Source organism: Pseudophryne corroboree, chromosome 12, assembly GCF_028390025.1.
Source record: "Pseudophryne corroboree isolate aPseCor3 chromosome 12, aPseCor3.hap2, whole genome shotgun sequence".
Classification (NCBI taxonomy): Eukaryota; Metazoa; Chordata; class Amphibia; order Anura; family Myobatrachidae; genus Pseudophryne; species Pseudophryne corroboree.
The window spans coordinates 49,530,929-49,556,008 of NC_086455.1; the positions used below are offsets into that span (position 1 = coordinate 49,530,929).

General features: G+C 45.2%; 1 protein-coding gene across 8 annotated transcripts in view; it reads left to right on the forward strand.

Annotated features, from left to right (window-relative positions):
• NPAS3 (neuronal PAS domain protein 3) overlaps nt 1–25,080 on the forward strand; it is a 631,952-nt gene that overhangs the window by 378,726 nt on the left and 228,146 nt on the right. For 7 of the 8 annotated variants that reach the window (XM_063947474.1, XM_063947478.1, XM_063947477.1 and 4 more), the window contains one exon: nt 4,832–4,914. In XM_063947474.1, the coding sequence (XP_063803544.1) occupies nt 4,832–4,914 (83 nt within the window). The remainder of the gene's footprint in view (nt 1–4,831; nt 4,915–25,080) is intronic. The other variant, XM_063947476.1, reaches the window with a different exon arrangement.

Consider the following 25,080-nt stretch of genomic DNA (forward strand, 5'->3'; position numbering starts at 1 on the left):
ATTAGTGCACCGCGTCCCCTCACATGGCTCGCTTCACTCACCATGCTTCGGGCAAGGTGCCTCGCTGCGCTTGGCACAGGTTACCGTTCCCAATCGTAGTCCACGTGGATCGTAAAGTATGAAAAAAGTCCCACAAAAGGAAAAAATCTGAAAATCTCATGTCGACCCTTCCATGTGTTGACCATTTTCATGTGTCGACCATGTGTCAATGTCGATCATGTCAATGTCGACCAATAGTGGTCGACCTAATGACTGTCGACCATAACATGGTCGACCATCCAAATTTGTACCCCATTGTGGGTGATAAGTATTTATTTATTCTTGGAGTAAAGCATTATTTCAATGGTTTTGTTTTGTCTTCACAATCCTAACATGTATGGTCACAGTACTTAAGTATGTAGGCTTTCCCACTAAAAGTCATATCGAAGCCTTTACTGATAGAACCTACCGCTGGAGATGACCCCTGTATTGCATGACACAAAGCAAGCTTTATGGCAGTAGGGCTCTTCGTTCTTTAACCCCCTATAGAACGTAGATGTGGAGCAATAGTTGTTAGGTTTACAGGCTTGGAATATCAATGTGTTTGTTTGTTATTATGAACATGCAGACAGGGAACCACAAACTGTATTTTCCACCGGTCTGGGCGATCGATCTGAGAATATTAAGCTATAATATAGATGTGAAAGTGGATTATAATAACATTATGTCTATGTCTGTGCACTGTGTCCACCAATAAAGCAGATTGTTTCCAAATCATCATATCTCAGATGTACAAATTGTTGCTGATAGCCGTGAATGCCACAGATCGTCTGTGAAATTTCCCCAGAGTGTATCCACCCGTCATAGACATTTAAATCTCAGATGCCGAGTGGGGAAAAACCAATGGGGGTCATTTACCACTAGCAAATGCTGCATAACTGAAATTGCATTGTGCATGTATGTGTATCACTGCGGTGTGATCTACGATGGCATATATTTACACACAGACTGCTTAATGCATGTTTGCAGTATTCATCTAGACCAGTGGTTCTCAAACGGTGTGCCCTGGCACCCTGGGGTGCCTCAGGAAACCTGCAGGGGTACCTTGGATTGGTGGTCCAGGACTAATTCAAATTATTATGGTCAATGTAATACCTGTAGGCAAAATCAGTGCTGGGTCTGCCAATCATAAATATGTGGACAAACAGTAGCAAATTAAATGAACCTATGGATGACATATAAACACAATTTACTTAATTTAATATTTCTTTCTAAATATCTCAATAAGAAACTTTGGGGCTAGGGGTGCAGTGATTCAAAAAAGTTTGGTAACCTCTGGTCTAGACAGTCTGTGTATTGGGACAGTATATTGGCCTGGTAAGTAAAGCCCATTTTTGTGATGCTAGTACAGTGAAGAATCGCACAGCGTAGGGTACAGATACATCTAGCTTCAGTATGCTATATAGCACGAGATGCCTGGCGCAAGTTTGCCACCAGGTGCCGCACAACTCTGCTAACGACAGGTGTCTTTTTTTGGGGGGGGGGGGCAAAAATTTGTCTTAATGGGAGTTGATGAGGATGCACCAGGAGACTGTGCTGATTAATTTAATATGTGACGCTTATATATCTGTGTGTGACTGAGTCTGTATACGGAGCACAACGGAACTTGGCATGGAAAAAGCCATGGGCGCTGCATCGCAGCACTTCATATGCAGATTCAGAGACTCATTCGCACAGGGATCATATCAAATTAATCTGCACAGTCTCCCGGTGCGTCCTAGTCGCATCCCATTGTGATGAAGATGCACTTTTAGCAAAACAGGTACAAAAAAGACACCCAACGCTAGCAGAGTGCCACGAGACCTGGTGTGCCAAGAGGGGCTGCAGCCGTGATGTGTGAGGACACATCTGTATATGAGCCTGACATTTAAATGAACAAAAGGGAGGCTGTTTTGGCAATCCTGTAGGTATGTCCTTCTTTAGTGACCGGTGTTCCAGAGCACAAACAAGCTGGATATCTATGCCTGCAGGTGGTGTAAAGTCAGATCATCTGCACTTGTCAATTCTTCTTGAAGGCTTCAACCACTTATTTTTTATTAAGTATTGTATATCAGCAGCCTAATATGGTGCACTGCTGAATGGGGGTCATTCCGAGTTGATCGTAGCTATGCTAAATTTATCATCTTCCCTGACATGCCCAGCACAGGGCTAGTCCGCCCCGCACGTCAGTCCCCCCCCCACCCACCCCCGCACAAATACAAAAGCATCGCACAGCAGCGATGCTTCAGTATTTGTAGAGTAACTCCTGGCCAGCGCAGCTCCCCCCAATGGTGCCGGCCACACATGCGTTGGCCCGGACTGCGCCCACTAAACGGTGGCTTATCGCCGCCGTCCAGCCCCCTCCCACCCAGCAACTGCCTCTGTCACAGAGGCAATCGCTAGACAACGACGGCTGCCATGCGCCAGCGCACTGCGGCACTGGCGCATGCGCAGTTCAGACCCGATCGCTGCACTGCGACAAACTGCAGCGAGCGATCGGGTCGGAATGACCCCCAATGTTAATTCCACGCATCTCACCAAAGGTCACTGCTTGCGCATTATTTTAATTGTTTATTACCGGTTATTTATATAGCATATTCCTTACCACATGTACAGTATATTTTAGGATTGTGGGAGGAAACCAGAGTACCTGGCGGAAACCCACGCAAGCACAGGGAGACTATACAAACTCCACACAGTTAGGGCCATGGTGGACATTGAAAACAATACCTCAGTGCTGTGAGTGCTGATCATAACACCATCCGTGGATTTGGGGTTTTCTTAACCTGTGAGCCTCAATCTTTTTAAGATGGCCAGTAATACTGTTTCCTCAATTTATTATATTTGCCCTGTTATCCTCAATCTAGTCTTGTTCTGCACATCTTGTTTGCTGACCTTGCTCATGAATAGTTGCTGCATACACTTGACCATCAGCCTTCAGCTAGACACACCAGTAGCATGACGTTCCTCTGAGAGAACACTCACCACATATTACTTCTCTCCCCGTGTTCTTATAAAGGCTTCCAACAATTAACATTCTATCCCAGGAGTACCCATAGTCTCTTGCAATCTTTCCCCTGCAGTATCACACAATACTGTAGTTTTATTTCTAATGTACTTGTGTTCTCTTTGTTCCTATATCGAACTGTACTTCTTTTTCCCTGTGTGGGGATAAAATTAAAACGCTATGTGTAGAGTAACAGGCATATTCGATTAGCCACAAGGCTTATCCCGCTGCTATATGTCGGGTAATTACCCTGCGGGGCATGGAAAAGCTATTCCACTAAATAGCCTTTATCCTGTGCCTAAAATCTGCGATTACCACACGGAAACGGAAACTGCGGCATCAATGGGTATTCTCCATGCATGAAACCCTGATTGCGCCCTTTTCTTGCTGACGTTTCCTCACAGCTTCTGTAGCTTTGAGGAAAAGTATACCATTTGGGATTCATGTGCGCATCAATCTCTGCAAATTGAATCACGCTGCTTCCTAAAATTAACCCCGGGGTAAACCCTTTGGCTAATTGAATATGCCTGGAAGTATCTAATGCACCATCATTCAATATAGACGTATTGAAAGTCTAATGCTGGGTACACACTAGACGATAAAGGGAACTAAGTGGCTGATACCTACGCATCGCTCGCGATATTTTCTAGTGTGTATGCACTACGTCGCTGACAATGTGTGCTCCCGTGCATCATCAGTGACATCGGACATGCAAGTAGGGAAGCCAATCCCAGGCCATTTTTTCAATCCCGGGTATCGGGATTGAAAAATGGCCAAATCACGGGATACCTGGGATTGGCTTTTAGCTAGGTGGCCACCCCCTCGCCCCACCCCGCCCCGCCTGCCCTGCAGATATAACTCACCACATACCGGGGGCGGGCAAGTAGGGAACACCCTCTGATCGCTGCTGGCGGCTCCCAGCACTGCGCTGGGGAGACGGAAGAAGGAAGCCGGGCAGTGTCTGAGCATCCTGAGGACGCTCAACGCTGATCCCTCAATCCCCGGGATTGGAGCTTCCAATCCCGGGATTGAATCCCGGCCATTTTTGGCACTAAATCCCGGGATCCCGCCAATCCCGATCCCGGGATTGGCCACCATACATGCAAGCATGTCTGACGGACGATATCGCCCGAATGGCCCCCGCTCTGCTCCCCCCCCCCCACCTCGCTCATCGATGGTGACATCGGCAAGTGTGTATGTACTTGCCGATGCCTGCCCCACCGCCGGATCCCATAGCTGACGTCACTGCTGAGTACACAAGTCGTCTACTGTGTAACCAGCTTATCGTTACAGTAATTGATACTATGTAAAATAACCAGTCCGATACTCAGTTTATCAACATGAGAAGTGGGAAGTAATCATTACGCCTGTGAACAGCAGCGATTTGGCAACATTTACTTATCCCTAGACTGCGATCCTACATTTGTGAAAGAAATTAATAATTCAGAGGACTAAGCGGTGTCTAAGTGCTTTCATTGTGATCTACTTGTGTATTTAACTCATGAACAGTGCATTCAAAATAAACCAATGTTTTGAATGATTTAATTTTACTTTTATTTATTCACCCAGTTATATTGAGTACACCTTAATAATGTTAATTATGAATATGTCTAATCTAGAACACTAGGGATCATCGGATGATGGCCACCTTGGTTTCTGTGGCTTTCAGATGGGACAATGTAACATTTATGATATTATATGGCACATTGTCTTCTCAGTCCGCCAGACAGGTGATTAAAAAATGTAAATGATTAATGTTGTAACTGTATGACCCTCATTCATTTACTAAAGCGCTGTTCTTCTCAGTTATAGGAGCCCAGAGGAGAAGAAGTCCCAGCTCGTTGGCCATAGATATTTTTGATTGTCATCTTGGGAGTCACATCCTACAGGTACAGAAACTTCAATTTATTTTCTAACCAGATAACAAAACATATGGGGGAATGTAATAGGGTGTGAGAATCAGAAAGAATCAGAAAGTGAGATATTTGTGAGAGTTCTCCTGTTTATTAAAGTGGCAATCATTTACATGCCAAAACCAGGTTGATTTTGCCAAGTAAATGATTGCCAGTTAAAAAAAAACAGAAGCTCTCCCAAAATCTCTCACTTCTTGATTCTCCCACCCTATTACATCCCCCCCATGATGTGAATGTGAAGATAGTTATGTTGAAAGGAGAGCAACTAAGTAATGTATGATGTAGTGCTTTCATTATGGGAGAAGTTGATTGAGCAGTGTCCTGGGAAATCCGCATCCAATGAGGTTACCGCTAGCAATTGTAAGATACGGTAGGTCCAGTCATAAGCTTTTCATAGGCACCAGGAGGATGAGTACCCACTGAGCCTCAGGGTTCCCAGCATTACACCTCTGCTGTTCTCATAGTTGGGAGAAGGGCGTGTTACTAGCAATAAGATATAAGAAGCTGCTATAGTAACCGCTTGGACCAACACAGGACCGGATTACACAATGAGTGGTTTGTAGGATGTGATTAGATGTGTACATTTGTTTTTGTACATGAATAGAGATGTTCTTTTTAATGCAAGTTACATGAGCTATGGTAACACATGGTGTACATCTGTGCCGTCATCATTTCTGTCCTTTGTGATTCGGGTACATAACAAATGGATATACAAGGCAAGACAAGGCATTGAGTCATTTTCTGTTGGTTCATTAGGATATACAAAATGATATGAGGATTAAGTGGAGATTTTCATTGTCGTTTTCGTGTCACTATTATAGATACCCAGTCAAAAACAAGGGCATCAGGATTTACTCTAACAAAAGCTATCATATAACACATCAACGTTTCGATCCTACCTTGGACCTTTGTCAAGATACACTGAAAGGCAACTCTGTCCCACATATATACCCTTATTAATGAGAGTGAACCCCCCCCTTCATTAATTACTAACACATCCCCATAGACGATAGGAATCACGCCCATTAGCAGCAGACCAACCGTACATTATAACTACATCAAGAGCTACAGTAATACATAGAAAACTGTAAAATCAGAGTACACATCGCTGATGCCCTTTAAGTCTGATGAGTACACCCCTGTTTCTGACTTCATGCATTTGTAGCATTTATAGCCTTCCGATTAGCTACCCCAGGATTACTAACAGTGGTGACATGAATGTGTACATATTGGAACTATATATATATATATATATATATATTTATTTATTTATTAGCACGTGTGTTAATCCTTCTTTGTAAAATCTTCATGAGTGTATAGAGATGGTTTTTGCTTCAGCTGTTCAGCTCCAGCAGGTTGGCACGTATGTATGTATGTATGTATGTATGTATGCATTGTGTTTTTCTGAGTGTAGACTTAGGGGCAGATGTATAAGAGCGTGGAGAGAGATAAAGTACCAACCAACCAGCTAATTTTTCAAACACAGCTTGTAACATGTCAGGAACTGATTGGCTGGTACTTTTATCCCTTTCCACTTTATCATTCTCCAAAGCTTAGTACATCTGCCCCTAAGTCAGTTCTGAAAGTGTAAGCAAGTTACAATACATCTTGCATCACTTTGGTTATAGAATGCAGCTACCACCGTCACTGGTCTTTGTCCTGAATTCTGGGTAATGTATGGACTGAGAGGAGCAGTGGGGTAGCGAATGGATTGTCTAGAATGGAATGGATTGTCTAGACCAATGATGGGGAACCTTCGGCACTCCAGCTGTTGTTGAACTACACATCCCAGCATGCCCTGCTTTAGTTTTAGCATGGCCAAATAGCAAAACTGTAGCAGGGCATGCTGCGATGTGTAGTTCAAAGGTAGCTGGGGTGCCAAAGGTTCTGCATCACTGGTCTAGACCAACTTGTGACACATATGCAAAGTCTAATCTTATTAAAATACTTACAGTAAACATTGAAGTTTTTATACCAATGTTCCTTTTTTCTATAGCCTTTTTCTAGAACCCTCTTATGTCTTGTGACAATAGACTAGAGACATTTCTGTAATCACATTTCAGGAAGCGGAGCTTCTTATTCTGTGACCTCAGTCCCCTGGAAATACACCTTGTTCCATGTCCTGATAAGTTTGTAAGAAAACATGTGAAGCCTGTGCTTAAGTTGCTCTTGTCCTTTTCCGTAAGCCCAGATCTCTTGTGGTATCAAGCTGGTTAAGTGTGGACACAGGGCGAGACTTTAGCTAAGTGATGCTAATTAATCACTACGATGATTATGAGGACATTTTACATTTTGCGTGCTAAATATATATTCTGTAGAGGTAGCACTGAAGTAAAAGTAAATCTTTCCTATCAGTATTGCAGTGATGGTGGAATGGGGACTGGAAAGAGAGCCCCTGTTTGTATTTGTCTGTTGTGAGTGGTTTTGACAAATCCAAAATTTCAAGAAGGATTTAACCAAAATGAGAGGGTTCAGCTCCGGAAAGAGTTAACTCAGCCCTGCTCTTTCACCGACACCTCTGATCAATTGGCAGATGAATGGATGGCTGCGGCCCCAGTGCTGACATTTAAACCAGGCATCTGCCTGTGATTGATAAAGTCCCGGAGGCGGCCATGAACGCTGAGAGGGTGGAAAGGCGGGTGTACATAGCACAGAACATCTTTGCCCCCCATCCTAATTGCTGATGATAATGAAACATGTACTAGCAGGCATTCACCCATTAATCTGAACCCCCGAAATAAGACAAAAGTCAGTTCAGACGCAACAAGTCCATTACATCCAAGTTATTATTTTTACAAAGTGCTTAATTGCTTTGTGCGGCTTTGATCACTTATCTGTCAATCTAGATGGTGGCTTGCGAACAAATGGATAGCTCTTCAGTACTAACAAAGGATTGTCTTATCACTGTAATAATGGAGCGTTCCTTTTCTCTCTCCCATTTCTTTCTTTTTTTTTTTTGCTAGCTTTGAATGTAAGGTTCTTAGCTGGGTACCATTCTTCCAGTGACGTGCGGTGCACATCCCTGCGTTCTTCCGCTGTGCTCCACATCAGTGCACCAACCGCTATTTCCCTCTTGGTTTCATTGAAGTTGTCAGCAAAAAGAACGTTTTACTGTTTTAAGCAATGGAATTTGTCATAATTGATATCATTGTTGAGTTTAAAAAATAGAAACTGTGTTATAAGAGTGATAAGTGTGATTGCTAAGAAGAAAACGTTACACTGAAATTGACAGATAGGTAATATTTATAAACCCTGAACAAAAGCATTAAGGGTTATTTACAATGCACACAAAAGTGCAGACCTTAAATTGCTTCTTTATTTTCACAATTGAGCGTATGCGTACTCGTGTTACAGCAATGCTAGTTTGCTGCGGAGACTACCCCTGGCCGGAGAGTAAGGGGTATGTTCAATTGAAGTTGAAAGCTGCCGTCTGTCGAAAAGACGGCAGTTTTCGACTTTTTTAGGTCGAATCGTGATTCGACCTATTGAGTATAACCCAAAATTTATAAGTCGATGAATTTGACTTGTCGAAAAGCACGTGGATCGGCGGAATAGCTGCCGATCCACGTGCTCGTGTCGAAAACGGTCGGTTTTGGCCCCCTTTTTGACCATCTCAATCTGACATAAAAAAATGTTGGACTGAGATCTGGGACCCAGAGCAGGAAAGGGTGGAGAGCCGCAGGGAGATGCGGGACAGCCGCGGGCATACAGGCGAGAGCTGCGCTACAGCACGGCGCTGCAGCAGGATGTCTCACAGCCGCACCGCTCACGGCAGCTTCCACCTGGCTCCAGCAAGTGAGGTCACGCTTACTGGAGCTGGGTGGACACTGCCGTGAGGTGGGGCGGCTGTGTGACATCCTCCTGCAGCGTTACTATAGCGCTGATCTCCTCTGTCTGCCGGCGGCTGTCCCCGCTGGTCTCCCCGCGGCTCCCACCCACCTCTCCTCCTCTGGGTCCCTCATCTCAATTCCACTTGAAAAAGTCGAATTGAGATGAGATTGCCAGATCCATTCCGACAAATGCATGTCGGAGTGGATCCGACACTAATTGAATATACCCCTAGGTGTTCTTATTGAGGTGCTTTGGGGGATCACAGATGCAAAACCAAAGAGATTGCATTGTACACAAATGACGTCCTTTTCGACATATGCAATGTAAAGCCTTATACTGAGCGCAAATGGTTTTCCCAAATTTTACCCTTGCAAGAAAGGTATATGCAGATTTTACACTTCACATGTACAAGCCAGTTTATATGTTAATAGTCATGCAATCATATTTACAACCATTTGCCTGGTGGTGGTTCTGTTTCAGTAGAGAGGACAATTTACTTTATGCAGAGAATATACAATACTATTCTAGCACATCTTTATGTATGTATACCCAGAGCGCATGGAGGCACCCACTCAAACATGGGAAGAACATATAGACGCCACACAGATACGGCCCTGGTCAGAACTGAACCCATGAGCCCAGCAGTGTGAGCAGCCTTGCAATCACTCTATAGACAGCAAAACCAACAGGCACTGCAATTGACATTTCAGAGACTCAAGAGAATGGAGAAACTGCTTCCCCATTGCTTTGTGTATAATAAATGCATGAATAGTATATACCGTATTTCTTCAATGAACATATTTGATTATGTCTTTGTGAAAAGGCTCTGAACACGATGCTTTGCTTGGTTTCTGGATGATGAATCTCTCCCAGGTGCATTATTTTCCCCTGATCCTGTATTGCCTTTCGGTAATACCCTGCGCCCTCTGCGCTTCCTGCATTACATGCACCTCCCGTGCACTGGACCCGGCAGGTCTCAGTCAGATCCTCACAGCGGGGGCTGATTTGCAGAACAAAATAGCACCTGGAAGGGAAAATCATCCCAAATCACCGAACTAAAGATAGAAAAATGGCAAAAGTGAATATATTTGCATATGCAAATTAGCTTAATTGATCCTGCTCGCCTCTACAGGGATTTTTCATTACAAACTGGAGTGCTACATTGTTCGGCTCATATTGAGTAATTTACTAACTAATGAGACCCGTTTGCACTAATTTGCATATGATAAATGGTCTTAATTGCAGTAAATAACTTGGAGGCATAATTAAAATTACTTAATTTTTCCGTGTTGCACGGCTATTAAATCCACACGCGGTCAGAGCAGGGAGACCTGTTTGTGAAGTGGAGTATCAAAGAACACTAATTGGCTAATTGCATGACCCTTTAACCAAGCCTGCGACTTTACACGGGCAGAAGTGCACAAAACTAGGTTCAGGATCCAACTTTTGCAGTTGCCAGATATATATATTAGCATGTGTGTATGCCGTTCTTTGTAACATCTTCAGAAGAATGTCGGTGCAGTCACCTATTTTGTTTATTTATGTATATATTTATTTCTTTCTGATATAGAGATGAGTTTCACACACCCATAATCCATCAGCTCTTCAGTTCCAGCAGGTGGACACTCCCCTCAAAATTGTGGCTTGTGGTCCAGTGATCTGTTAGGTACACCTGTACACTTGCTTGTTCATGCAAATATCTAATCAGCCAATCATGTGGAAGTAACTCAATGAAAAAAGCATGCACACATGGTCAAGAGGTTCATTTGTTGCTCAGTCCGGACACCAGTAATGTGATTCCTCAGAGACCTTTCCCAGCTCCATTCCTCAGAGACCTTTCCCAGCTCCATTCCTCAGAGACCTTTCCCAGCTCCATTCCTCAGAGACCTACCTTTCCCAGCTCCATTCCTCAGAGACCTTTCCCAGCTCTATTAGTCAGAGACCTTTCCCAGCTCCATTCCTCAGAGACCTTTCCCAGCTCCATTCCTCAGAGACCTTTCCCAGCTCCATTTCTCAGAGACCTTTCCCAGCTCCATTCCTCAGAGACCTTTCCCAGCTCCATTCGTCAGAGACCTTTCCCAGCTCTATTCGTCAGAGACCTTTCCCAGCTCCATTCCTCAGAGACCTTTCCCAGCTCTATTCGTCAGAGACCTTTCCCAGCTCCATTCCTCAGAGACCTTTCCCAGCTCCATTCCTCAGAGACCTTTCCCAGCTCCATTCCTCAGAGACCTTTCCCAGCTCCATTCCTCAGAGACCTTTCCCAGCTCCATTCCTCAGAGACCTTTCCCAGCTCCATTCTTCAGAGACCTTTCCCAGCTCCATTCCTCAGAGACCTTTCCCAGCTCCATTCCTCAGAAACCTTTCCCAGCTCTATTCGTCAGAGACCTTTCCCAGCTCCATTAATCAGAGACCTTTATTTTCCAGATCTCCTTGTGGGTGTACAGGTGTGTTCATTACTGGCTGTCACATTTTAAAAAATCCACGGGTGGTGCTAATTATTGTAGTTATGATACTGAGGAGGATTGGGTACGAAATCCTGACAATTAGGATCCCGACGGTCGAGATGCCGACAGTCAAAATCCAGATGGATTTATACCCTAACTCACCCCTCTTCAGCCTAACCTAAACCGTCCCCTCCTGCTACTTGACCCTAACCGCAAGAGAGCATCTCTGATTGTGAGCACGTGCATTCTTTAAGTGGATGGGACTACATTAGCAGAAAGTGAAGCTACAGTGGACACAGGCTCACCAAATCTGGGCAGTTGAAGATTGGAACTACGTTGCCTGGCCTGATGAAGCTCTATTTCTCCTGGGAATCCACAAAATGATCATGCCTTTTGTCAACGCATCTGGCTAGTGGTAGTATAAGAGTGTGGGAACCGTGTTACTGCCACACCTTAGGCCCCTTAATACCAACTAGTCAACTGTTGCTCGAAATCGAGCAAAAACACCCTGCATCCCCCACTCCATGCTCTTTGTATGGGAAAAAAATCACGACTTTAAAACGTTATTCCTCATCAACCTGACCACTTATCAAAATTCTGCCACCTTATTGCACATCTACATCACACTCCCTTATCGAATAACACCTAAACCCAGTGCCGTAACTGCGTGTGTGCCAGGTGTGCCTGGCACACAGCGCAGTTGCCCTGAGGGCACACGGCCAGCAGCTTGTAATGAGTCAAATTGACTCATTACAAGCTGCCTGTTCTGTGCTGTGTGCGCACGTGCTCCGCACTGGAGGAGAGCTGCAATGCCGGAGGCAGGGAAGGAGGAGGAGGGAGGGGGACTGGAGCCGCATCAGCGCTATGTAATTGGTAGTAGCGCCGCTGCAGCAGTCTCCTCTACTTCCGCATTGGCTGCCCGGTGCTGCTTTGAATGCTGGGATGCGCTTCTCTCATCCCAGTATTCACAGCGGAGGCCAGCCAATGCGAGATGGGGCTGCTCTAGCTGCGCCTCTACCAATTACATAGCGCTGCTGCGGCTCCAGTACCCCTCCCTCCTCCTCCTTCTCCCCTGCGGCTGCCCGGGATCTGCCAGCACGAGGAGCCTGACTTCCAGCGGGGAGAGATGGTAAGTATCTCTCTCTCTCTCTCTTTCTATTCTGTCTGCCACAATATGTAAATAGGGGGAAGCTGTCTGCCGTAATGTGTAAGAAGGGGGACGCTGTCTGCCGTAATGTGTAAAAAGGGGGACGCTCTCTGCAGTAATGTGTAAAAAGGGGGATGCTCTCTGCCGTAATGTGTAAAAAGGGGCACGCTGTCTGCTGTAACGTGTAAAAAGGGGACGCTGTCTGCCGTAATGTGTAAAAAGGGGAACGCTATCTGCCGTAATGTGTAAAAAGGGGACACTGTCTGCCGTAATGTGTAAAAAGGGGGACTGGCTGCTGTAATGTATAAAAGGGGCTCTACCTGGTGTAGTGGCGCTACTGTGCAGTGTAATTTGAATAATGGAGACTACTGTGCACCGTAGTATGAATTGGTATTATTTTGTGGCCACGCCCCTTCCCCATGAAGCTACGCCCCTATATATCTTTTTGCACGACTACGGCGCGCACTGCCCCTATCTTGCATAGGGGGGCGCCAATGCCGTTTCTTGCACACAGCACTAAAATGCCTAGTTACGGCACTGCCTAAACCATCAAAGTCATTGTTGTCATTTCGGAGTAGTTGCTCTCACAAAAAATAAAATGCTTAGCCAATTAAATATATAGAGTGAGGATTTTTAAATGTCAGCCTACTCGAGTATTCTTGCTCACCATATGCATTTCTTGATGGCTAAAGACTGACTATCTTCTGTTGACTGCTTCCAGCATTATAACACAAGTATGGCACAAAGCACAAGTCCTCTGAAGCCAGTTCTGTGAACACGACAATGAGATCAGACTAGAGTACTGCAATGCAGGGCCGGATTAACGGCGGGGCGGAAGGGGCGGTCATCCCGGGGGCCCCCACACACTGTCCTCACAACTGAAAAAAAACATTGGAGTAGGAGTACAGCATTTACCTGTCTCCTCTCCGTCCTCCTCGGCAGCTGAGCTATTCCTTTACTGCTGCGGCCGCCGAGGAGCTTCACTCTCTGCAGTGTGAAGTCTCGCGAGATTTGACATTATCTTGGAGACTTCACACTGCTGTGAGTGAAGTTCCTCGGCGGCCGCAGCAGTAAAGGAACAGCTCAGCTGCAGAGGAGGACGGAAAGGAGATAGGTAAATGCTGTACTCTTACTCCATTGTTTATTTTGCAGTTGTGAGGACAGTGTGTGGGGCCCCACAAATTTGTTGCCCAGGGGCCCCCACAGACCTTAAACCGGCCCTGCTCCAATGGTCACACTAGAGCACCCTTGGCCTGTGTCAGAACAGGAGATTGACAGCATGAATACTGTATGCAGCTGACAAATCTGCAGCGGGTTTAGTATGAAATACCTACAATCAAAATACAGACAACAATTGACCGCCTGTCAAAATTCCGACATGGTTAAAATACGACAAGGTCAAAATACTGTCATTTAAAATACCGGCAAGGTCGAAATACCGACATTTAAAATGTCGACAGGACAAAAAGTCGACAGACGATTTTCATTGGTTTCATGTATTTTTGTATTATTTGCATGAATCACATTGGCCATTAGAGCGGGAAATCAGATGGTGTATGTAGAAGCCTGTCCTGCTCTCTGTGTCCTCTGTCACTTAAATGATATGGTGGTTTTATGCTTGGCCAAGAGAAATCTGAGAATGGTGGAAATTTTGCAAGAATGGGGCACATAAGAAGAAATGGTGGTGGGTGATACATTAATAGGGTTGGGTATGAAAGAATCCCGATGGTCACAATGCCAACGGATCAAAGTTAGTATCCTAACCCTAACCCTAGCTGTATCCTAGTCCACCCCTCCCGCAGCGTTACCCTAACCGTTACCTCCCACAGCCTAACCCTAACCGTCCCCTCTCGCAGCCTAACCATCCCCTCCAGCAGCCTAACTGTCCCACCACAGCCTAACCCTCCCCTTAGTGCCTAAACTGAACCTCAACCCTAATACTCACCATCGGGATCAGTCACCATTGTGACCGTTGAGATTCCGCTGTTGGGATCCTGACTATATCTCCATTAAAATAGAAATAGGAATTAAATAATACATAAAGAAGTACAGGTTGAGTCTCCCTTATCCAAAATGCTTGGGACCAGAGGTATTTTGGATATCGGATTTTCCGTATTTTGGAATAATTGCATACCATAATGAGATATCATGGTGATGGGACCTAAATCTAAGCACAGAATGCATTTATGTTACATATACATCTAATACACACAGCCTGAAGATCATTTTAGCCAATATTTTTTATAACTTTGTGCATTAAACAAAGTGTGTCTACATTCACACAATTCATTTATGTTTCATATACACCTTATATGCACAGCCTGAAGGTCATTTAATACAATATTATTAATAACTTTGTGTATTAAACAAAGTTTGTGTACATTGAGCCATCAGAAAACAAAGGTTTCACTATCTCACTCTCACTCAAAAAAGTCCGTATTTCGGAATATTCCGTATTTCGGAATATATGGATATGGGATACTCAACCTGTAATATATTCAGAGTGATTTCAGGGGCCCTTAATATTAGTGATGTGCACCGGACATTTTTCGGGTTTTGTGTTTTGGTTTTGGATTCGGTTCTGCGGCCGTGTTTTGGATTTGGACGCATTTTGGCAAAACCTCCCTGAAAATTTTTTGTCGGATTCGGGTGTGTTTTGGATTCGGGTGTTTTTTTACAAAAACCCCTCAAAAACAGCTTAAATCATAGAATTTGGGGGTCATTTTGATCCCATAGTATTATTAACCTCAATAACCATAATTTCCACTCATTTTCAGTCTATTCTGAACACCTCACAATATTATTTTTAGTCCTAAAATTTGCACCGAGGTTGCTGGATGGCTAAGCTAAGCGACCCAAGTGGCCGACACAAACACCTGGCCCATCTAGGAGTGGCACTGCAGTGTCAGACAGGATGGCACTTCAAAAAAATAGTCCCCAAACAGAACATGATGCAAAGAAAAAAAGAGGTGCACCAAGGTCGCTGGATGGCTAAGCTAAGCGACACAAGTGGCCGACACAAACACCTGGCCCATCTAGGAGTGGCACTGCAGTGTCAGGCAGGATGGCACTTCAAAAAAATAGTCCCCAAACAGCACATGATGCAAAGAAAAAAAGAGGTGCACCAAGGTCGCTGGATGGCTAAGCTAAGCGACACAAGTGGCCGACACAAACACCTGGCCCATCTAGGAGTGGCACTGCAGTGTCAGGCAGGATGGCACTTCAAAAAAATAGTCCCCAAACAGCACATGATGCAAAGAAAAATGAAAGAAAAAAGAGGTGCAAGATGGAATTGTTCTTGGGCCCTCCCACCCACCCTTATGTTGTATAAACAGGACATGCACACTTTAACAAACCCATCATTTCAGCGACAGGGTCTGCCACACAACTGTGACTGAAATGACTGGTTGGTTTGGGCCCCCACCAAAAAAGAAGCAATCAATCTCTCCTTGCACAAACTGGCTCTACAGAGGCAAGATGTCCACCTCCTCCTCATCGTCCGATTCCTCGCCCCTTTCACTGTGTACATCCCCCTCCTCACAGATTATTAATTCGTCCCCACTGGAATCCACCATCTCAGGTCCCTGTGTACTTTCTGGAGGCAATTGCTGGTGAATGTCTCCACGGAGGAATTGATTATAATTCATTTTGATGAACATCATCTTCTCCACATTTTCTGGAAGTAACCTCGTACGCCGATTGCTGACAAGGTGAGCGGCTGCACTAAACACTCTTTCGCAGTACACACTGGAGGGTGGGCAACTTAGGTAAAATAAAGCCAGTTTGTGCAAGGGCCTCCAAATTGCCTCTTTTTCCTGCCAGTATACGTACGGACTGTCTGACATGCCTACTTGGATGCGGTCACTCATATAATCCTCCACCATTCTTTCAATGGTGAGAGAATCATATGCAGTGACAGTAGACGACATCTCAGTAATCGTTGGCAGGTCCTTCAGTCCGGACCAGATGTCAGCACTCGCTCCAGACTGCCCTGCATCACCGCCAGCGGGTGGGCTCGGAATTCTTAGCCTTTTCCTCGCACCCCCAGTTGCGGGAGAATGTGAAGGAGGAGCTGTTGACGGGTCATGTTCCGCTTGACTTGACAATTCTCTCACCAGCAGGTCTTTGAACCTCTGCAGACTTGTGTCTGCCGGAAAGAGAGATACAACGTAGGTTTTAAATCTAGGATCGAGCACGGTGGCCAAAATGTAGTGCTCTGATTTCAACAGATTGACCACCCGTGAATCCTGGTTAAGCGAATTAAGGGCACCATCCACAAGTCCCACATGCCTAGCGGAATCGCTCTGTTTTAGCTCCTCCTTCAATGTCTCCAGCTTCTTCTGCAAAAGCCTGATGAGGGGAATGACCTGACTCAGGCTGGCAGTGTCTGAACTGACTTCATGTGTGGCAAGTTCAAAGGGTTGCAGAACCTTGCACAACGTTGAAATCATTCTCCACTGCGCTTGAGTCAGGTGCATTCCCCCTCCTTTGCCTATATCGTAGGCAGATGTATAGGCTTGAATGGCCTTTTGCTGCTCCTCCATCCTCTGAAGTATATAGAGGGTTGAATTCCACCTCGTTACCACCTCTTGCTTCAGATGATGGCAGGGCAGGTTCAGGACTGTTTGCTGGTGCTCCAGTCTTTGGCACGCGGTGGCTGAATGCCGAAAGTGGCCCGCAATTCTTCGGGCCACCGACAGCATCTCTTGCACGCCCCTGTCGTTTTTTAAATAATTCTGCACCACCAAATTCAATGTATGTGCAAAACATGGGACGTGCTGGAATTTGCCCAGATGTAATGCACGCACAATATTGCTGGCGTTGTCCGATGTCACAAATCCCCAGGAGAGTTCATTTGGGGTAAGCCATTCTGCGATGATGTTCCTCAGTTTCCGTAAGAGGTTGTCAGCTGTGTGCCTCTTCTGGAAAGCGGTGATACAAAGCTTAGCCTGCCTAGGAACGAGTTGGCGTTTGCGAGATGCTGCTACTGGTGCCGCTGCTGCTGTTCTTGCTGCGGGAGGCAATACATCTACCCAGTGGGCTGTCACAGTCATATAGTCCTGAGTCTGCCCTGCTCCACTTGTCCACATGTCCGTGGTTAAGTGGACATTGGGTACAACTGCATTGTTTAGGACACTGGTGACTCTTTTTCTGAGGTCTGTGTACATTTTCGGTATCGCCTGCCTAGAGAAATGGAACCTAGATGGTATTTGGTACCGGGGACATAGTACCTCAATCAAGTCTGTAGTTGCCTGTGAATTAACGGTGGATAACGGAAACACGTTTCTCACCGCCCAGGCTGCCAAGGCCTGAGTTATACGCTTTGCAGCAGGATGACTGCTGTGATATTTCATCTTCCTCGCAAAGGACTGTTGGACAGTCAATTGCTTACTGGAAGTAGTACAAGTGGTCTTCCGACTTCCCCTCTGGGATGACGATCGACTCCCAGCAGCAACAACAGCAGCACCAGCAGCAGTAGGCGTTACACTCAAGGACGCATTGGAGGAATCCCAGGCAGGAGAGGACTCGTCAGACTTGACAGTGACATGGCCTGCAGGACTATTGGCTTTCCTGTGTAAGGAGGAATTTGACACTGAGGGAGTTGGTGGTGTGGTTTGCAGGAGCTTGGTTACAAGAGGAAGGGATTTAGTGGTCAGTGGACTGCTTCCGCTGTCATCCAAAGTTTTTGAACTTGTCACTGACTTATGATGAATGCGCTGCAGGTGACGTATAAGGGAGGATGTTCCGAGGTGGTTAACGTCCTTACCCCTACTTATTACAGCTTGACAAAGGCAACACACGGCTTGACACCTGTTGTCCGCATTTGTGTTAAAATAATTCCACACCGAAGAGGTGATTTTTTTTTGTAATTTGACCAGGCATGTCAATGGCCATATTCGTCCCACGGACAACAGGTGTCTCCCCGGGTGCCTGACTTAAACAAACCACCTCACCATCAGAATCCTCCTTGTCAATTTCCTCCTCGGCGCCAGCAACACCCATATCCTCATCCTGGTGTACTTCAACAGTGACATCTTCAATTTGACTATCAGGAACTGGACTGCGGGTGCTCCTTCCAGCACTTTCAGGGGGCGTGCAAATGGTGGAAGGCGCCACCTCTTCCCGTCCAGTGTTGGGAAGGTCAGGCATCGCAGCCGACACAATTGGACTCTCCTTGGGGATTTGTGATTTAGAAGAACGCACAGTTCTTTGCTGTGCTTTTGCCAGCTTAAGTCTTTTCATTTTTCTAGCGAGAGGATGAGTGCTTCCATCCTCATGTGAAGCTGAACCACTAGCCATGAACATAGGCCAGGGCCTCAGCCGTTCCTTACCACTCCGTGTCGTAAATGGCATATTGGCAAGTTTACGCTTCTCCTCAGACGCTTTTAATTTTGATTTTTGGGTAATTTTACTGAACTTTTGTGTTTTGGATTTTACATGCTCTCTACTATGACATTGGGCATCGGCCTTGGCAGACGACGTTGATGGCATTTCATCATCTCGGCCATGACTAGTGGCAGCAGCTTCAGCACGAGGTGGAAGTGGATCTTGATCTTTCCCTATTTTACCTTCCACATTTTTGTTCTCCATTTTTTAATGTGTGGAATTATATGCCAGTATCAATAGCAATGGCCTACTACTATATATACTGAAATGCACCACAGGTATGGATGGATAGTATACTTGACGACACAGAGGTAGGTAGAGCAGTGGCCTACTGTACCGTACTGCTATATATTATATACTGGTGGTCAGCAAACTGTGCAAAACTTGAAATGCACCACAGGTATGGATGGATAGTATACTTGACGACACAGAGGTAGGTAGAGCAGTGGCCTACTGTACCGTACTGCTATATATTATATACTGGTGGTCAGCAAACTGTGCAAAACTTGAAATGCACCACAGGTATGGATGGATAGTATACTTGACGACACAGAGGTAGGTAGAGCAGTGGCCTACTGTACCGTACTGCTATATATTATATACTGGTGGTCAGCAAACTGTGCAAAACTGAAATGCACCACAGGTATGGATGGATAGTATACTTGACGACACAGAGGTAGGTAGAGCAGTGGCCTACTGTACCGTACTGCTATATATTATATACTGGTGGTCAGCAAACTGTGCAAAACTGAAATGCACCACAGGTATGGATGGATAGTATACTTGACGACACAGAGGTAGGTAGAGCAGTGGCCTTCTGTACCGTACTCCTATATATTATATACTGGTGGTCAGCAAAATTATGCACTGTACTCCTACTATATACTACAATGCAGCACAGATATGGAGCGTTTTTCAGGCAGACAACGTATACTGGTGGTCACTGGTCAGCAAAACTCTGCACTGTACTCCTCCTATATAATACTGCTGGTCCCCAGTCCCCACAATAAAGCAGTGTGAGCACAGATATATGCAGCACACTGAGCACAGATATGGAGCGTTTTTCAGGCAGACAACGTATACAGGTGGTCACTGGTCAGCAAAACTCTGCACTGTACTCCTCCTATATAATACTGCTGGTCCCCAGTCCCCACAATAAAGCAGTGTGAGCACAGATATATGCAGCACACTGAGCACAGATATGGAGCGTTTTTCAGGCAGACAACGTATAATACTGGTGGTCACTGGTCAGCAAAACTCTGCACTGTACTCCTCCTATAATACTGCTGGTCCCCAGAATAAAGATATTTGCACTGCAGCCCCCTGAAACAAAGTGAGAGGACGCCAGCCACGTCCTCTCACTATCATTTCCAATGCACGAGTGAAAAATGCCGGCGACGCGCGGCTCCTTATATAGAATCCGAATCTCGCGAGAATCCGACAGCGGGATGATGACGTTCGGGCACGCTCGGGTTAACCGAGCCATACGGGAGAATCCGAGTATGCCTCGGACCCGTGTAAAATGGGTGAAGTTCGGGGGGGTTCGGATTCCGAGGAACCGAACCCGCTCATCACTACTTAATATCCTTATCCAAAACAATGGTTTCTTTACAAAGCAGACTTCTTATACTTGTACTAAACCACCCACGTGTGTGATAGCAATTGAGTCTTGTCATATGGCCTCTACATTGTAACAGAGTACAGATCACTAATAATAATAATACATTAATCCTGTTACAGCTTAATCTTATGTTGATTGGTGTAATGTATTATGCACACTGAGTAACCAATGCAGAGTGGAACGCGTTTCACATTGCGTGCGCAGAGGAAAATGCATCTTTTCCCCTGTCTTCCCAGTTGTATGCATCAAACCGCCTCTATCCATATGCCTGGCTTCATAACTGTTATCATTATCAGGGCGCATTTCCCTAGTACAGAGATGTATCTGAAAACCTGCATAGCCTGCAGTTCTGTCAGCATACTGTTGCTAATTGCCTACATAACAAATGCCCTATTATCAACCAGTTGCGTCTGTTCAGCTGCAAGTGGAGATGCAACTAAGGCAGTGCTTGCCAAATTTTTCTCAAATCTAGGAGCTAGGATGAAAGTGTAGGAGCCAGACCACCGTGCCCCCCCCACAAAAAAAAAAAAAAAAATAGCCCCAGCCACATTACTGGCCGGCTTCGCCCCACCCCAAGGCAAACCAACCACCGCGGCCACACAACCAAGGGGTTACCCCGTGGCGTACCAGCCCTCCACATCCACACTCCAGTGCAGCTACCCCTACAGGCACAAAACTGACATTCATTCAACTCTACATCAGTCTCTGAGCGTGGTCCCATGTAGAAGAATTTTGTAGAAGGATGGAAACCATGTGTGTGGCTACTGTGATGGCACGGAATATAGAATACAGATCCCTAAGTTAATACAGTTTGCAACTGGGAGTTCTCAGCCAAAATCTTTTGCTGCAGATGACATTTAGATGACCTTGAGAGACTGAGGGCCAACTATGATACTAATTTCCACTAACAGCACAGAATTACCGCTCGTTCTCTCCATACAGAACAGTGGGGCATTCTTCATGAATAACACAGCACTGCTCTCCCCTCCTCCTAGCAATCCGTTGGATGAAGGAGCAGGTGTAGGAGCCCCTGGGGAAGCAGCGGCTCATACAAGGTCAGGAGTTAAATGTCTTTTAGCAGTTTGGGCCATCAATACAGCTCTATAGTAGCAGCACTACCAGTATTGCGTGTCTGCTGCAGTGATGGGCAGGACGGCCTGGATCAATAGCAGCACAATCCAGGACAGACAAGTAACCTGTTCAGTAGCAGACAAATGGTTGACAACTTTACTACAGCACAACAAAATAACAATACAAAGATGTTCATGCCTCACTTTCTGTGTCCATCACAAAGCACTACCAGGTGGACATTGATTCCAAAACCAAAGCCACCACAGTTTCGTTTGCTTTATCAGAAGACATCGAAGGTGTTGGCCAGTAACTGGTGTTGCATAACAGTGCTCTGGAAGTAAAGGGGTTAACTGATTTCTAATTATTTTTGGCCATAAAGGTGTTTGCTTTTCTTTTCCAGTGGCAGAACTGCGCCAACTAACAACTTTCTACCCAATAATAGGTATCTTACACCCCCCAACTTACAGCCAGCTGGTCCATTCATGGCCAGAGCATCACCAGCTAATGTTGATCTTATTTGACTGTTGTTTTGTTTGCAGCTGGAATACTTCCAGTATATCGTCTCCGGCAACAATAAAATCTAGAGCGCTGATGTTGTCTGCTGTCAGAGCCTGGGTTCTACGCATAGAATTTGTCATTTTTAGCAGTTTCTCTATTGCTGCCTTTATTATGTGGAATGGTTGTTATAATCCAAACTGCTTGTAGGATGACCCTGGTCTTCTGCACCAAAAGAAGATTAAAATACTCCATTAGTAATGTGACTGGGTCTCAAAAGTGCTTTACTTTCAGGCCTCACAGGTACTATTGTAGTACGTCATCCGCAAAGGTGGAGTAACTGTGCGTCTGCTGTTTTTCTTTGTTATCATTGCTGCTGGAAGGGCCACCCCGACGAGTGTTGTCTTATACATACCCACCCTACGGTTGTCTTGCTTATGGTGGGGTGTGTGTGTGTGGGGGGGGGGGTGGGGGGGGGGCAGTTTATCACTTACAAAGGGACATACAATATTGATAATAAAATAGGGACTGTTTCACTGCATTGCGGATGGAGGGGTGCTGGTCATAGTAACTTTTGTCCTGATTTTTATGATTTGTAGTTTTCCGAATTGTGGGAGGTGTGCATATAGGCTGCTCAAGCTCATGGACTAGTTACAAATGCATTCTAAATGTATGAATTATCCTTCTATACGTAATATTTATTTCTCAAAGTTTAAGTTCGTGGGCGGGATGTACTAAAGAACTGCAGTAAAAATCAAATTTTTAGGGTTTGTACCCAATTTCCAAATGTACCAAAGCCCTGATGCCAGGGCTCCAATGCAGAGAGTCATTCCAGCTATAGCTGGCGTTGCCCTATAGAAACCTATTGGCTTTTTTCCGCGTTGCGCTGTGTGAGGGATCCGATTGTCAATTATTGTACCTGTGCTCCAGCTAGATGATCGATCTGGAAAACATGCACTGGTAGGGTTCCGTGAGGCGAGGTTTGAGAAACACTTATCTACAGTAGTACAGTTTTCATAAATGTTCATCGGGTCATCTTCTTAGTGTGGGTCTCCATGGTGATACGTGCGTAGGCCAGACTTACTGTACAGATGTGCCTTATATACCATAATAATCTTGCACCAGTTTATAATTATACTGTGGCATTTTTAAATGATTTGTTTTTTAACTAAAGGTTTGCTTAAGCGTCTCAGTAAACATACATAAACCTGAAATACTCCCTTGAAAATTGTAATAGTCTGATTGATAAAACATCTTTTTAACTCCTCCCACATCACCTCCTGCCTGTCTGCTTATATCCCCAGTATTCCAGAATCTTGAATACTGCAGCTTTAGGGGTATATTCAATTGCAGTCGAAAGCTGCTGTCTGTCGGAAACATGTCTGTTTTCAACTTTTTTAGGTTGGAAGGGGTTTCGACCTATTCAATACAGCCCAGAATTATCCGACAAGTCGGGACTTCTGAATTGTCGGAAAGCATGTGTATCGGCGGAATAGCCACCGATCTGCGTGCTTCTGTAGGAAACGGGGCCAAATCCGACAGGTTTTGGCCCTGTTTCCGACGATCTCAATCCGACTTTAAAAAAAGTCGAATTGAGATGAAGGAGCTGAGAGGAGGAGACAGGGGGAGAACCGCCCCTCATCTCCTAGTATCAGCTCCCTCATATCAATTCAACTTTTTTAAAAGTCGGTTTCACATGGTCATTGAATAGCCCTTGTTGGATCTATTCCGACAAATGCATGTCGGAATAGATCCGACTTGAATTGAATATCTAAGACCAACAGGTCCTGGCTAAAGATACAGCTTTATCCTCTATTAATATGAATTATTGACGGCATACCAAATTTCCAGGGGCTTCTGGATGGTTTGAGTCAGTATATACTGTATATTGATCACTGCCATTATCCCTGTGTTTTAATAATGACCAACTGTCCACTATTATGTCCGGCTGGAGCTATTTCTTAGCATTGTGTTTTTTCATATACAGTACTTCAATTTATGCATTTAAAATAATGAACTTGATAGAGCTGCATTATGATCACGTCCCAATGATTATAGCATTATGCTGAGTGTTTGTATTGTTTGCACGTTCTGTGGGCCTGCTCCTGACTCACACACATCATTTTATACACGGTTTCCGCATATAGCGAATGCCTCCCTGGCAGCAAACACAGAGTGTGTATGCGCTATTCAGAGTGGTACGGATCTCAGCTGATTCTCTACACCTGCGAAATAGACGTTTCTGGGCGCCAACATTCTGAAAGCATGCAAGAGAACCGTTTTGTGGGTGTATCATGAGCGTGTTGCCAGTTACTCACTAGTATGTGTCATGCCTATGTATTGTGGATGCCAAGTTAGACAGATGTCCCGCTCCTAGTATGAGAAAGGTGTGCTCAGTGTCGGACTTGCCCACAGGGGAGTAGGGGAAACCCCCGGTGGGCCCCACTGCCTGTGGCCCCAACTCCTCTTCTAGGGATTAGGTTCAAGACTCCTAGTGCATATTAATTATACATATGTTACATTATACTGCACAGGATATGGTGTATTTTCTACAATGCATTCCTGTTATTAATCTGGTACATTATCATGCAAGCACTAGCAGTATGTACTATATATATCTGTCTATCAAAGGGGCCAGCCCATGCACTCTGTAATGGCTAGCCAAACCTCTGTGGTGGTTGGCCACACCCCCACTGGAGTCTGGCCACACCCTTGAGCATGGGCTCTTACCACTGCATTTACCCAGTGGGCCCTTTATGCCCCAGTCCGACACTGCGTGTGCTGAATGCTGCTCTTGGGAATGGAGCAGTGGGATGGTACATTTGCAAAGCTTCATACGTCTCAGAATACAGGCGTATAGTAGAGATGTGCACTTGAAATTTTTCGGGTTTTGTGTTTTGGTTTTGGGTTCGGTTCCGCGGCCGTGTTTTGGGTTCGACCGTGTTTTGGCAAAACCTCACCGAATTTTTTTTGTCGGATTCGGGTGTGTTTTGGATTCGGGTGTTTTTTTCAAAAAACACTAAAAAATAGCTTAAATCATAGAATTTGGGGGTCATTTTGATCCCAAAGTATTATTAACCTCAAAAACCATAATTTCCACTCATTTTCAGTCTATTCTGAACACCTCACAGCTCACAATATTATTT